A 14,790-nucleotide genomic window follows, 5' to 3' on the forward strand; every position below is an offset into this window, starting at 1 on the left:
TTCCTTCAAAATAAATAAGCTAACTCATAAACTGTGACGTTCTCTTGTTCAGTCTTGGTCTTGCATGTCCGCTGCACAGCATATTTCAGAATTCTGCGTGCTTCAGCAGAGCTGAATCTGAAGAGAGGTGTCCACAGCACAGTGGAGGATTGAGCTTCTGCAGGATCATGAGCAGAGGAAACTGTTTGAACATCTTCCACATGATCCAATCCTTGTTTCACATCTTTACCAGAAACGATTTTAGCTTCCCATCCAAAATGTGACTTTTTGTAACAGTGACGTAATCTGTAGTAGTTTCTGTTGAAGTCAGTCAGAGAACCTTCAGATTTCAGTGATCTACTCTCTGCCTCTTTTTTTCTTTTTAAAATCAAATAATGTTTCACGAAACGAGAGCAGCCCTGTTACTTACATCAGTTCTTATGTAACATGAGGGTTTTTTTTACGAGCCTGGTCTCTTTCCAGGGCGATCGCATTATTAAAACTGCATGTGTGACACACGCAATGCCAGAACTGCAAACCGCTCGGCGTCTCTGAGCGTCAGTCTGTCCACTCATCCATCTTCCTCATCATCAGCAGCTTCGCTCCAGTCACACAGGGTCAGCGGGGCAGGAACTGACATGTTACCACTCCAAAACACACATACACACACACACACACACACACACACACACACACACACACACACACACTCTGTTAAATCTCAGTCCACTTCAAAGTCGCGGGAGACTGAGGAGAATCCTGAGGTGGCTGACAGGAAGTTTAAAACCTGAACCGGTCAGCAGTTTCCTCACAGAGCAAACAGAGAAAGAGACGGTCAGACCTCAAATCATAACCATACATAGTGGGAATTCAGAGGAACTTAACCCAACACACACATCTATATGTTGCAGCAGGTGAAAACCAACACAGGCAAAATGAGAACATGCAAACTCCACAGAGAAAGGACCATTTCTGAAAGGATATTGTGACCACAGAACACATTCTGGAAAATAGACTGATATTGAACATGATGAAGTAATTTGTGATTATATTCCAATAACCTCATATCAATATATTTGTTGTGAATGTGAAGATAAATGTGCTGTTTGTACTAATGTTGCATATATCAGGATCATTGTTTATTCTGAAAACAGTATTTCACACTGATCAGCTCCGTCAGGTCTTCCATTCAATTCAATTCAATTCAATAATTTCCACATTAGTACAAATGAGTCGCTGAAATACTTCCATTAAAAACAACACAGTACTGATGTTCTTGCTCATTTAAATGTCCACATCGATTCTATCTTTATTTCCAGTTTTGTTTGATTTAGATAAGTCATTTTTGCTCGTCTTGTCCTGTGGACATTTCAGTGCCTGAAATGAATTCAACCTAAAATCAAACCGCATTCAAACTTCAGGCTTTATTTGAAATGATAATCTATTATAAAATGCTGACTTTAGTCCAAAGTAAAAGTTTTTGGTCAAGTATTCATGATTGAAAACTTAAAGCATAAAACATAAAAGCTAAAAACAGACACCCGGGTGAGGCATGCAGACGCTGTAGCCTCGGGTGTTGAACGTTTTCAAAGCCAAAAAGCTTTAATCTTCTGCTTTATAGCCTCCACTTTTCTGGCTCAGGATTTCAAAAAGATTGCTGGAACCTGGCTGCAGGCATTTGCTCTCATTCAGACACAAAAACATGAGTGAGGTCTTTGGTGAGTTCAGGCTGAGCGGGGTCGAGGTCGCGGCTCTGCGCGGGCCAGTCAAGTTCATCCACATCAGACTGGAAGAAAGAAAAAACCCATTTCTGAACAGACCTGCCTGTGTGCAGAGACGCAGCGTCACACCGAACCGGGAGAAGGAGAAACCTCAGGCTTTAGCAGCAGAACGGGAATCGCGGTGACGTCAGGACGGCAGAAACTGGCCGCTGAAACAAAACAGTTTAGCTTGAGAATTCTGCAGCGGGTTTTCAGTTTACACGACCTGATTATACGCCGCACATTTCACCGTGGCTGCAGTCTTTGGCGTTCTGGCCTCACAGTGAGACGACCTCCAGGCCCAGCCTGCCGTGTGGCCCAGCTTTTGAATAGAGTTCATGTCCTCTTGCTGCGCACGAATGGATTTCCCTCCAAGTTGAGAAAAGCTCTTTTTTTGAGGTGCTATCCTGTTTATCACCAAGAAGACAGACATTACTGGGGAATCCCAAACTGCTGCAAGTGCCATGTGGGATGTAAAATATATTACTGCTCTCTCTCTCTGGACTCCTCCAAGTCCAAATATCTTCAAAGTAGGGCGTCGAAGAGTCGTCTTTACCGGATTCTTGTGTCACCTGGACTCTAAATCCTCGCGGTCTGAGGTAACGTTTTGAGCCCTCAAACCTCAATAGCTGTAAAAATCAAGCGTTGCACAACAGCTGGAGGCCTCCAGGAGGCTTCCACAAGGTGTGTTATGTCACCCCGGCGCCCGCTCTGAGTCAAGTTCTGGCCTGCAGCCCAAAGTACATTTATATTTTGGCCATATCAAAGAGTGTGTGGAGCCATGCTGAGGACCTGTAAAGAGCCCTGTGATGGAATAAATAAGAAAGCTTATGTAAGGGAGTCGAAGGTCAGGGAAAATAATGGCCACCTGTGGCACACACACACACACACACACACACACCTCAGAATCCAGAGCTCTCAAGCTGCAAATAGCCTGCATTCAGAACTCCCTTTACAGAACACTTTAAATCTGAAACTCTGATGAAAATTCATTTTAATGCAGATGTTTTACAATCTGTTTGCTTTATAATTGGCTGTAATAATGTGCTCAGAGGGTCTAATAAACTGACACTTTTTGGGTTCCTTTATGTAAGACTGTGTGTGGATGTGTGTGCCAAGAAGTGTGTGTATGTGTGTGTGTGTGTGTGTGTGTGTGTGAGTCATCAAAAGGTTTAATTGGTAATAAGGCATAATGAGGGAGGTCTGTTTGGGTTTTGTGGTGTAAATTACACACTCAGTGAACAGAAAAGTGAACAACTGTCTCCCCCGGTGTTTTCCGTGACTTTTGATTCTCTTTTGATCTCTGGAGACCAGAAGTGGCCGAACAAGAGATAAATATTAATGACCGTCTGCGGCGTCACGGCGGCCAGGGGATCAAAGGAGCGAGCTGACCGACACACGAGGTGATCTATAAAAAGGAACAAAAGCCGCAGACGTGGTTCACATGTGTGTCGGCCATCTGAGGCAGACACGAGGCGGAGGTGTTGAAAGAGGCCTTGATGTCGGGCGGAGGGGGGGTGGGGGGGGGATCAGTGCTTCCTTGATGTCTCTGGATTTATTCAGAGGTCAGGGAGCCGCCACAACTCACCTGCCATTGTTTTGGTCCTCTCATGTTCCAGTGTCTGCTGGACGCCACCACCAAGTGTCGCTTTAAAGGGTCGCTTGAAAGTTCACGCCCGAAATAAGTTGTTGAAGCTCAGAGTGGATACGCAGTTAAAAGAGGCATCGACAGTTTGTTTTTTTCTTCTGATTCTCTGCCATTGTTTCATTTTGAAGATGAGCTAAATGAACATAGAAAAAAAAAAACATTTTCATCAGTCTCTTTTTTAATTTTGACAGCATTGTCATGCCTTTCATTCTTTGGCCTTGGCCTTCAAAATAATGGCGTCTCAGCCACGTGTTCTTCAGCTCCGCGATGAATGGGAAAGATGAAAACGTGGGTTTGGCAAAGCAGGAACACCACGCTGCGGCGAGGCGGCGGCGGACGGAGCGAGGTTGTACGGGGACAAAGGCTCAGCTGGGAGCGCAACGGAGGGAGCAACGCCTGGAAAGACAAAGAGCGACTGTGAATGGAGTCGGAGGAGGACGGCTGAAGAGTCTGCACAGAGCAGGACGGTACGCTCTGAGCAGCATCACAATCCAGTCAGAGCTGAATGAAAGTCAGGGGGAGAGAGAAGGTGTTGTGCTTGTTGGCGTGCTCGTTCGTACGTGAACAATAAAGACTATTAATCATTTTAAACGTTTCAAAGAGATCAATTGCAATCAGCATACAGTAATGAACCTTCATCCTTCTCATCATTTCAGTTTCGAAGGGACTGTCATGGTGTCAGATTGGAGATCAGATCATGGAGGAAATCCCAGGAGACGCCCAGAGGTTCCCCCTCACAGCCGAAGCGTCGCTGTTGGTAACAAAGAGGCAGATGAAAGACGGACTAATCTGTTTGTTTCCATGCCAGAAAAGGTCAGACTCGTGCCGTCCACCCGCCCACCTTCACTGGCAACCGACAGGGGACACAAACGCAGATACATACACACCAGCATGGAGGAAAACAAGGATTCAATAATAGTCAATATATTTTTGTTTGGGACGATAGAAATGAGTTATTTCTGTGTTAAACGTGTTTCTAGAGGAGAGAACAAGGGATGCCTGCTAAAGGGAGGGATCCACTGCAGACACTGCGCCTTTGTAAATGAGAGGGGAAGTCTGCAGGGTCGCTTTGGACCAATTAAAGTAGGAGGCTTTCATCCAAGGAACCTCAGCAGTGTGGGCACGTTCATATACAACATTCTGACACATACAGTGAGTCGACCGCCCAACGTTGGTGTGCCGATGTGTGATAATGATGCGAAAATTCTCCGATTCTTGCTCAGAGGTTAGACCCGAATCAAAGGCCCCTCAATAAAAAAAAAAAAAAAACCCATCAAACATTAAAAATCCAGTGACTGAGGTTTCTGTTTCACAGGAAGATGATGTTACGCTCTGTCTGTCCCTGACCAGCCTGCAAGCAGCAAATGAGAAAATAAGAATCAAGTGAAAGTGAGGGAGCGTAAAGATTGGTCAGGATTGTTTGCATGAGTTACTCTATGTTGTAAGACTACAGACTGAATCCCCCCATTCTTTCAAAGATTTGCTTGAATTGTATATCCCCGAATGTAAAGATTGTCACACACACGCCCAGATTTTCTTCACTCCTGCGGCTCGAACAGGTGTCCTCAGCTCTGGACTCTACTTTTCCATCGGTCCTCAGGGTTTTAACACATAAACCTTTTCCCCGTCTTATGTAACTGTACCGTGTTGGAGGTCCCGCATTCTTGTGAGCCGCTCCTGCAATTTGTGGTATTTAGAAGTAAAAACGTCAAACAAGAAACTGACATGTTTTTCTCTGGTGGTGTCCCTCTGCTGAGCTACCTCACAAATATGTCAAGTGTGTTTCAGCCTGAGCAAAACAATGGCATAATTCGCTTGGTTTGTTTGCAAAAGCTAATTCCATTAAATTGGAAAAGAATTGTAAAACAAAACAAGAAATTATAGAGGTAGATCTCTGCGCTGTGCTCTCATTTTGTGACTCTGTTCTGCCTGCGGAGGCTTAATACACGGCAGATCCATGGCCTCATGGGACTTTTAAAGGGATTTTACTCATGCACGCTTCTCTGCAAACATCACTGTTTTATCAAATCCGCAGAAAGTGTGTCAGAAAAACAATGTGTGGGAATATCAGCATTCCCGTCCGGGGAGTTGCATGTTTTTCAGAGTAGGTCAACAGTATAGCAAAGGGAGGGAAAACACAACTAATAGCTGTTTTGACTTAAACTCCTGAGTGTGATAGATCATATCAGGCATGACCTCAGCGCACAGTGAGCTACGCACGGGCAGACAAACGCTGCGCGAGCAGCCAAACGGCCTTTTCTTATCACCATCCCTCAAAAATGTTTCTTTTACCGAGAGGGCAGCCGAGGGCCTGAGCATAAACAACACTTTAAAACCCATTGAGGGCGTCAGTCGGGGAAAACTCCTCAACAACAGGAATAAACCGCTGGCAGCTGATGAGAGCAATCAGGTCGAGATGCCAGCGTTTACACAGAGGAGACACGTTCACTGCTGTAGAAGCGGGTCAGAGAGAAGCGCCGTCTGAACATCGAACATGTTGTACTGGCGAGAACAGTGTTCGCCACTTGATTGGCTGCGACAGGAATCCTGTTTCGAAGCTGGTTATTACACCTGTCACGAGCTCCAGGACGTCTGCCGACGCCGAGAGTAAGAGGATAAATCACTGCGTGACGTTTTTACAGGGCTTGTCTGAGGTTGTGACACTGGATCGCACATCTGGATATTTTGGCCTCTCAAAAGCAAAAAAAAGAAAGCAAATGAAGCTCTTTAATTCCAGGAATCTGTGTTCAAAAGTGAGGAGAGCAGCTCTTTCTTCGATTGTCCCACATATCAAGTCTCTCCTCTTGTCCCACCCTACAGATTTCTCTTCCGATGTGCAGATGTTTTCCACAGATAACACAGACTCACATTCAACCCGCAAAGACGTTTCACAAGAGCAACATTTATTAAAAATCAGAGATATCTTGTTCTCGTGAGCATTGGACATCAGGATGTACACAATATACAAATGGTGCGTTTTATAGCAAATATACTTTCTACAAAGACAGCAGCAGCAGAATTGGCATGTACAAAAATACACTTTTGACCAAGATAACAAGGTAATATTTATATATTTATTATATATATTTATATCTGTATCATAAATATACAGGACTGTACAAGAAGAACACATTTTGTTGTTGTGGATATGTCAATAAAGTTAATAATACATGATGAAGTAGCTGCATTGCACTGTGCCGTCCCATTAACACGATGTACACCAGTCACTAAAGCGCCTCTTACAGCACAGTTCGAGTGTGTATTCACAACCTTTCCATTGCAGCGATGCCGCCATCAGACCTGGACACTGCAGCGATAAAGTGAAAAACTCATATTATTACTGACAAATCAAATAACAGTAAGAGTTGATGAATGGTGTATCCAGCTCAAAACACATCCCCACAATACACACACACACACACACACACACACACACACACGAAGAAATACCAGTGAGCGTCGATGATTAAAACCATGTACGCTCTGACGGAGCTCACCCGCTGGATGGCGTTTCGTATAAACGGTAAAAGTGCTCCTGTGATTGGAATAATTAGCAAGTGGATCGGGCTCAAAAACTTACAACTTCAGGAATAAGAGGAGTGGAGAACAGAGATAAATACTTCTAATGTGCACAAAACTGTAGCAGTCCACATTAGTGTTGTGTCTGTTATGGAAAAAATATCAAGGGTGTCTGTTAAAATGTGGCAAATAGCTTTCTGCACTGGCTTACGATGGACACATTTTTTGGATCAAATTTTGAGGAACGTCAATTACAGTTTGTTCTATGCGGTGGCCGTGAATTCCTGTCAATCTTTGTCGATACTCTTTGGACTTTGATAATCATAAAAATGCATTTTCACACGTTTCAGACATTTTCTGAGAATCTGGAAGAGCCTTACGTTTCCTTTTCATTGGTAAAGTTGTTCAACTTGACCTGTATTTTTTTCATTTGCTATAAAAAGTTACATTTTGAAGGCAAAACTAGAGCAGATACTGAAGCTTGGCACACAAACTAACACTGACCAGTTTTTTGGCAACATCTTATATGAGTGTTTATGAATTTCGACTATCAAATTAAAGTGTTTCTCAACACTTCAGTAAACCAGGGCGGCTTGCCTTCAGCTTTCAGCGCTGTCAGACATGATAGCACTGAAAGTTTTCAGTCCAACGTTTGCCAGATTTCTGTCAGAATACAGTGTTTGAAAGTAAACCACTGAAGTTCATCTGTACCTGTTAAAATAATACAAATGTCAGACGACTTGGCAGTACCATTACTGTACTCTGCGACAGGAAACGGAGTACACACGGGAATATAACCACAACGATTGACACAGTCAGATAAAAGTGAACATATTCGATAAAAACCAGTCTCCCAAATACACTTTTGCTGTACAAACGTCTTATTTACACGTACGACTCTTCTGCAAAAAACAGCTGTTCAAAGTCCTCCAGCCGCGGGTCGCTGCACCGCCGCTTCTGCCACTCCTTCTTCCCCTGCACGATGGCGAGCGCCACCTCCTGACTCCGCCGCAGGCAGGCCTCGGCGTCCTCCTGGCTCTGGGAGGTGAAGTAGTCCCTCACGGCCCGGGAGGCGGAGGCAGACAGGCTGGGGTGCGGTCCGGCGCGGCCCGGCTCCACGTCGGACGCTTTCAGGCCGCCGTCCTGCGGCTGAGCTTTGGCGCTGCGAGGCCGGTCCAGAGTCAGGGAGTAGGCGGTGCCTTTGGCGGGTTCGGACGCCCGGCGGGGGAGCGTCCTGCTCCCTTTGTCTCCCTCTGTGGCAGGAGTCAGCGAGTGAGACTTCGGCCTGTGCAGGACCAGCGTGGTGGCGCTCTGTCCGTAAAACACGCCCTGCGGGGGCAGCAGCGAGTCGCCCCCGGCGGGCGGCGGCGCAGCTTCGGCCCCCGTCCGATGGTGGAGCTGCCTCAGCTCCCTGACCGTCAGGGGCTTCTCGGCCCCCCGGTAGAACGGAGAGCGGTGGCGCTGCAGCTGCATCACGGCCTGCTGGTACGACGGCGGGCTGCTCGATCGCCGATGGCCGTTCTGATTCGCCGCAGAGCAGCCGTTAACGGCGGCGTGGGATTTCCCGTTCGCCGAAGGCAAGCCCTCCTGGTGTCCGCCGTCGGGCTGCTTCAGTGTCAGGGACCGGTCCTTCTTCAGCCACGTGTTGGGATGAAGGCCATGCGACTGGGGGGCGGTCTGGCTGGTCCGGAGGGGCTGTGGCGGTTGGGGCCAGGTGGGCGGGGCTTCCCTCTGAGGGGGGGAGCCTCTGGGGGACTGCTGCGGCCTCCCGGGGAAAAGAGGCGAGAGAGGAGCCGGCTCAGACAGAGGGATCGTCCCATTGGTGGCATAGTCAGTGGAGTACTGCGAGAAGGCGGAGTCTAGAGAGCTGAGGGAGGAGCCTGTTGGGGAGGTCGCCGGTGAGGACAGGCTGGAGCAGCTGGCATCCAGCCGCAGCGGAGGCGGAGGGGCGAGCTTTGTCTTCCTCCGTCCGCCATTTGGGATTTTGGCGCCTCTTTTTTGACACCTGTCCTCCGCCTCCTCCGTCAGCTGCAGCCCGTTCAGCCCCTGCTCCAGAAACACTTCGTCCTCCTCCGCCTCGCCCTCCATCGCCGCGTCGTAGCTCGCCTTCCTCGGCGGCGGGTGGCAGTTATCGGCGTGGGCCGTGACCGTGCCGGAGGGCGGCGTGCCCGCCAAGGCCAAGGCGGGCTCCGAGCTCCTCCTCAGCCGTCTGGGACCCTGCGACGAGTTGGACTGGCGGGCGCGGGGCTGCCGGACCGCGGGGCTGAAGCGCCGGGGCCTGGCCAGAGGGGGGAGCTGCAGCAGGAGGTCGGCCTCGGGCTCGGCGTCGCCGTCGGGGTCGCCGTCGCTCAGGGTGATGACGGAGTCGCGACTGCGGCTGTCCGGCTTGTCCTTGTCGCGGAGCGGCAGCTGCTCCTGGTAGGGCGACTCGGGGTCGTCGTTCAGCTCGTTCTCCAGACTGTCGTACGACGAGTCGTTCATCTGGAAGGACGACACGTCTGCGAAGACAAAAAATGAAACGGAAAGAGTGTGATTCAAAAAGAAATGGAACCAATGCTGAGTGCTGGTTGAGTGGGATTAATGATGGAAGCAGAGCTTCAGAGAGGACAGGGGAGCAGTGTGGCGCAGTGGAGGATGGACCAGGGCATTCTGGGTGGGCGGAGTCTAAAGACCCTGAGCTGAATGAAGAAAGCCACAGGTCTCCGCTGGCGGTGAAGACGACAGTGGACAAAGCCTCAACCCGCCGTGCGCCACTTGACCTCTGATGGTTCTTTATAGCATGAGGTGGACTGTATGAATGAGGACATTCAGCGCTGTCTGCATCAGCCTCCGTGACCTGTGACCCCGACAATCCATGAAATTACTGCAGCTCAATCTGCCGACCCCCAATCAACGGGACTGAAAGAGCCTAAGCAGTTCACACACACACCCACACCCACACACAGAGTATGATTCAGTATTTTTCCATTTGCAAATTGTGCAAAATTGGAAGCACAGGTTTGCATGTTTCTCAAACTTCTTCTGTTACAGTCAGATTTCAGTTTTATTATGTGCAGTTCAACGTTTCCATTGCAGGCTGAGAGCGATGTGGAATCAAATCAAGTGTTTCTTGCTTCTTGTTGTGTGTCGTCTGTTGTTTGTTTTCTGGAAAAAACCATGGAACCAACACTGCTTCTCTCAACCATTCATTCTCCACAGGTTTATGTAACTGAACTGATTTATAAAACGGCTGATTATGGGCTGACGAGTGATGTAATGGAGACCGGGCTTGCCATTCTGGTGGTTTTAATAAAAGAACAGGGAATCCTGGCGATGAATCTAGTCCACAGACTTGGCCTCAATCTTTAAACCGGCTCCCTTCAGCTCCGACCATCTTTCATTTCTGTCGCGCTCATGTCGTTGCGTTCTGCTCGGCTCTCACCGGATCCGTGGTCGCTGCTGCTGCTCTTCTGGCTGAACGCCGCGAACAGCGCCGTGACGTCGCCCAGCAGGCCGCCGCAGTTATCGATGAGGAAGCGGACCAGCTCGCACACCTGCGGGACAGAAAGACCAGCTGGTTACGGCGTGCCGTCACTCACATCTCGGTCCTCTGCTGCACGGGGATGACACGTCGCTTTCAGTTACGCAACCAGATGAAGGAGCGTCGGTGTTTTCTCAAAATGAGCCGAAGCTGTTACTCAAGACAGCAAAGTTCAGCGGTAATTTGGCAAACAGCTGATAAGCGCCTGGGTAAGTTCAACATGTTGAGTCAACAAATATATTACAAAAAAACTAACAGGCGCAGGATTTGGGAGTATTATGACGCCTAATGCCACGAAATCCTTTATTGACCAAAGTCACACCAGCTTTCTCTCGCTCTTATGTTTTTCTGTGTGTGCATAGGAACAGAACAACACAGGAAGGTACGGAAGGTACGGAAGGTACATGACATCTGAAAGGACGGAAATCTGTGTTCGGTGCCAGAGTGACTGACTCAACCACACCGGTGGAGGAGCAGGATCCATCCGGCCACCGTGAGCAGGAGGCGGGAAGCTGCTGGAGCTCAGTACCGTGGTTGTCAGTATGTCCCTTTTTCCAGACTTTAATCATTCAAGCCACAAAAAAAATAATAAATAAGCAAATAAAAGTAGTTTCAGGAAGAAAAAAAAGGCCAATTGTTGCTCATCTCACTTTGTCGCTTACAAATGTGACATCAATTTTCCAGTAAATAAAAACTGCTGTCGAACAGTGTATGATATATATATATACATACACATACTTTTTTTTGTGTGTGCTTTTTTTAACCTTGGAAGTTCGCACATTTTTACTGATTTCAGCCTTTAGTTCTGAAGGAGTATTTCCAGATTGCAGCTTCCAAGAAAACATCGACTCCTTCGTGTCCATCAGCTCTTTCTTCCCTGTTTCTGCTGGATCTCACGATGAAGTTAACATTACATCATTTCAAACCCTGGACGACGGTCCAGGCTCTCTGCTGCCCCCACACTGAAAACAATCCGTCTAATCGAACACGTGTTCATATTCACCCGCTAGCTCAGCTGAAAATACCTCAAAACACAGTGGAAACAGAAATCTGTGAAAGCTCCTGAATGTTCGGATTTTTCTGAAACAGAGTCAGCGTTGTGTGTTTTATCAGCCTACTTGGAATCGGACTTCAAACAAATCCTCCCGGCTGCTGAAATCATCGTCCGTTAAACTAAACAGGCTCGGTTTGCTAAACACATGTGACTCGCAGTGACACAGGCAGTCAGCGAACACCGCTCAGAAATGTTGGAGCCTCCCCAGCGGTGGAAAATTCCCTCTAAAATCCCCCTGATGATCTGCCGTCGCCGGACGTCGGCGACTCCATGGAAACGCGGCGAAAGCAAACAGGCTGAGTGTGTGTGTGTGTGTGTGTGTGTGTGTGTGTCGTCTGTCCAGACGCCTGAACAAGCCTATACATGCTTTTGGTGACCTGCATGCTTGTCACAGTGAAGGAGAACTCCAGAAATACTAATTTCCTGGAACGATTTCCAAATACATGAGAAAATCTAGACGAGAAGGCGGATGAGTTCATTTTAGCATTAAGAAACATCAAACTTCTCACACTTATCACCAGTTTGTTTTTTAAGAGCACTGCTTCTTTTTAAATTGCACTTCTGCTAATGAATCAAAGCCCACAGATCAAATATCACTTTGATTAGACTGTGACTGATTTTCAGCCATGCTTTCCACGTTTCACTGCAGGGAAACCAAACTTTTACCAACACTGACGTACAAACACTCCTCCCGTCTGCGATCCGCCCTCACTGCCGTTAACACGTCTGACACGGCTGAGGTCTACAGGTGGATTATAGCTGCTGAGCTGTGGGATAAACACATTACTCTGGGGGGCAGACACACACTTTACATCCGTCTCACTATTTGCTCTTCAACTACTGAACACACTGATGCATTCTGTTGGTTTGCTTTCAGGAAAGGGCGTCCAAACAGATTTCACTGAGGGCCATCAGTGTCTCATAACATTATTTTACACAGTAAAAAAGATCTCTAATTGGGCAAATAAACATATTTTGGGACAGAGGGTTCAGGCATATCAAATCAAAGGTTGGGCTGTAATTATCCTGCTTAGACATAGTTTTTTAAGGAATATGAACCAATCAACCTCAGTGCTCATACTGGGTAAAATCCATTTTTCTATTCAAATAACAATAAGTTGGAGACCATCTAAGAATTGAAGTTTGAAATCAGTGCTGCATGTGCATCTAAAATTTGTGAATCTCAACTTTAATTTATGCCTTTTGTGTTCTGCTTTGTCTTTCTTCCTCCCATTGACTGCCTCTGATTTATGCATGAAAAACATACTTGAAACTAGGAACTATGAAACAAGTTTAAATGACTGTACACACACAACACATGCAGTCCTGTTTCTTCTAAATACACCATTAAAAAGTGGCAAATGTGATGTACACCGTATTTTACAAAAATACTCTTAAAAAATGTCTAATTTAGTTTCTTTTTTGCTTGCATTGCTTTACAAAAGACGTGATCAGAATCAAAAAACCCATAGGTAAAATTCCCTCTTTGCCGAACAACAATGAAGCGTCTGTTTCAGCTGCTTATTGTTGTGATCACCAGCAGCCACTGGTGCATTCTCTTTCTCCTGATCTGTCTGGATTTGCTCCGTCTCCTCTGACCCGCCACCCTCTGGGTTTCATTTTTCACTCTCTCTCTCTCTCTCTCTCTCCTCCGACGCGTCACTCGTCTTTCATTTAATCTGGCTGCTCTCCTTCAATCACTTATTCCAGCATTCCTCGCCGCCACTCACGGAGCCCTGCTACGTGATACAAAGCACTGCTGGAGGAAGCCTCCGGGCATCCCGGAGACTTTCACTCATCCATCCATCACCGGCCCATTCAGAGCCGCTGTTTTTCACCCCCTCTTTAAGGATGTTATCTTAAACTCTTCCACCGCTCAAGAAAAAACAGGAACTAGATTAACCGAACGCTTCACGTCACCAGCGGATCGTGAGTCTGTTGTTCGGTTAAAATATTCAAATATTTCATCCTGTATGGAAGAGAAATGGACACTGGAGATGACTAAAGACTTCTGATGATCCTAGAAACAGACTATTTCACAGCAAGCTGGTTTCAACTGGCCCTCGGCTCTGACAAGCAAGGTGGCAAATGTCAAAAATCTCACGCTGTTATTCTTATTTTTTCTCTTTCCAGAAAGGCCTCCTGTGCTCTGAATGAGTGCATAAACAGGCTGTGTGTGGAGGGAGGGCGTTATCAGAGGGGCGCTTGTGGAACAGATATTTGGGTGTTTGCGGGCGCTGTGGGGGGATTTGTGCTGACAAGTGCGAATGTGTGTGTGTGTGTGTGTGTGTGTGTGTGTGTGTGTGTGTGTGTGTGAGGAGCGAGAAAGAGGGGTGTTTCGCAATTTTTTTTTTTTTTTCCACAAAAACACACACTTAGCCTGGGGATTCTGCTAGAAGAATTCTTCACATGTTTTCTCAATGAAGCCCGACCAATTTGAGCCTCACGCAGACACACAAACAGGCATTTGAGGAGATTAGCGAGCCACACACGGTGAATTATGTGTAACGTAATAACTGCGGCTTTCCAGACGGACCGCAAGTCAAAAAGCTCCGCGTGCTTTGGTGACTGTTTGGGATAAGAGGGGCTTCCTCTGTGGGCTCGGGCCGCAGATACTGAAAAACGAAGCCGTTTCAGGCTCGTCTGAAAACACAGAGTGTCTGAAAAGTTAGCTGTGAATTCAAACAATCACCAGATGAGGTGAAAATTTTAACTTTTTCTTAATGTTTTACTGATTTATCACACAATTCTGTAGAAACTCAGATCTTAAAGACTAAGATCTCTTGTAAGTTAGAGAGACTGGAGCGTCTGAAGCCTCTCTGATGTGTGTCAGTCGGTCAGGTCCTGCTCAGAGGTCAGGAGGTGCATTCAGAGGGAAGCCTCTCAAGTGCTGAAAAATGACTTATCTAATGTGTGTGAGCATGCACGTACATGCACACCGGGGTCAGCGAGCCTCCAATATCTCCACTGTCAGTCATTGTTAAAGCAGTTGGTTTTCATAACTCCTTCCAGTTTGCACAGCAGGGCGCTGATATTGGATTCTGAGCTTGATAACATGTTCGCGTCATCTCATTTGTTTTCTCACCTTTTTGGTGGCCTCCCCCTCAACCTCAGGGGTGCTCGGCGCCGGAGCCCAGAGCATGCTGGGAGCAATGCAAACAGACAGGTTGAAGGCGTTCATCTGGTTGTCGTGGGCGTTGCCCTGAATGCAGTGCAGCACGGCGAGGACGTGTCGCAGGAGCAGCAGATTCTCGCTCGGCAGAAGGTGGAGCAACCTGCCAGGGAATAATTGAAAGATCAGCGAAATGAG

General features: G+C 47.2%; 1 protein-coding gene across 2 annotated transcripts in view; it reads right to left on the reverse strand.

The window, feature by feature from the left end:
- Positions 1-2,615: 2,615 nt before the first annotated feature.
- Positions 2,616-14,790, reverse strand: part of LOC115403475 (rho GTPase-activating protein 20-like) — a 29,336-nt gene continuing 17,161 nt past the window's right edge. The window contains exons 13-16 of one of the 2 annotated variants that reach the window (XR_003933211.1): positions 14,566-14,755; positions 10,328-10,439; positions 6,796-9,404; positions 2,616-2,640 (exon numbers count right to left, since the gene is read on the reverse strand). Coding sequence is in view for 1 of the 2 variants with exons in the window: in XM_030112371.1 (XP_029968231.1) it covers positions 7,792-9,404; positions 10,328-10,439; positions 14,566-14,755 (1,915 nt within the window). In the remaining variant the exon portion in view is untranslated. Of the gene's footprint in view, positions 2,641-6,269; positions 9,405-10,327; positions 10,440-14,565; positions 14,756-14,790 lie in introns of those variants that run through there. The other variant, XM_030112371.1, reaches the window with a different exon arrangement.

This window comes from Salarias fasciatus, chromosome 16 (assembly GCF_902148845.1).
Source record: "Salarias fasciatus chromosome 16, fSalaFa1.1, whole genome shotgun sequence".
NCBI classification, from domain to species: domain Eukaryota; kingdom Metazoa; phylum Chordata; class Actinopteri; order Blenniiformes; family Blenniidae; genus Salarias; species Salarias fasciatus.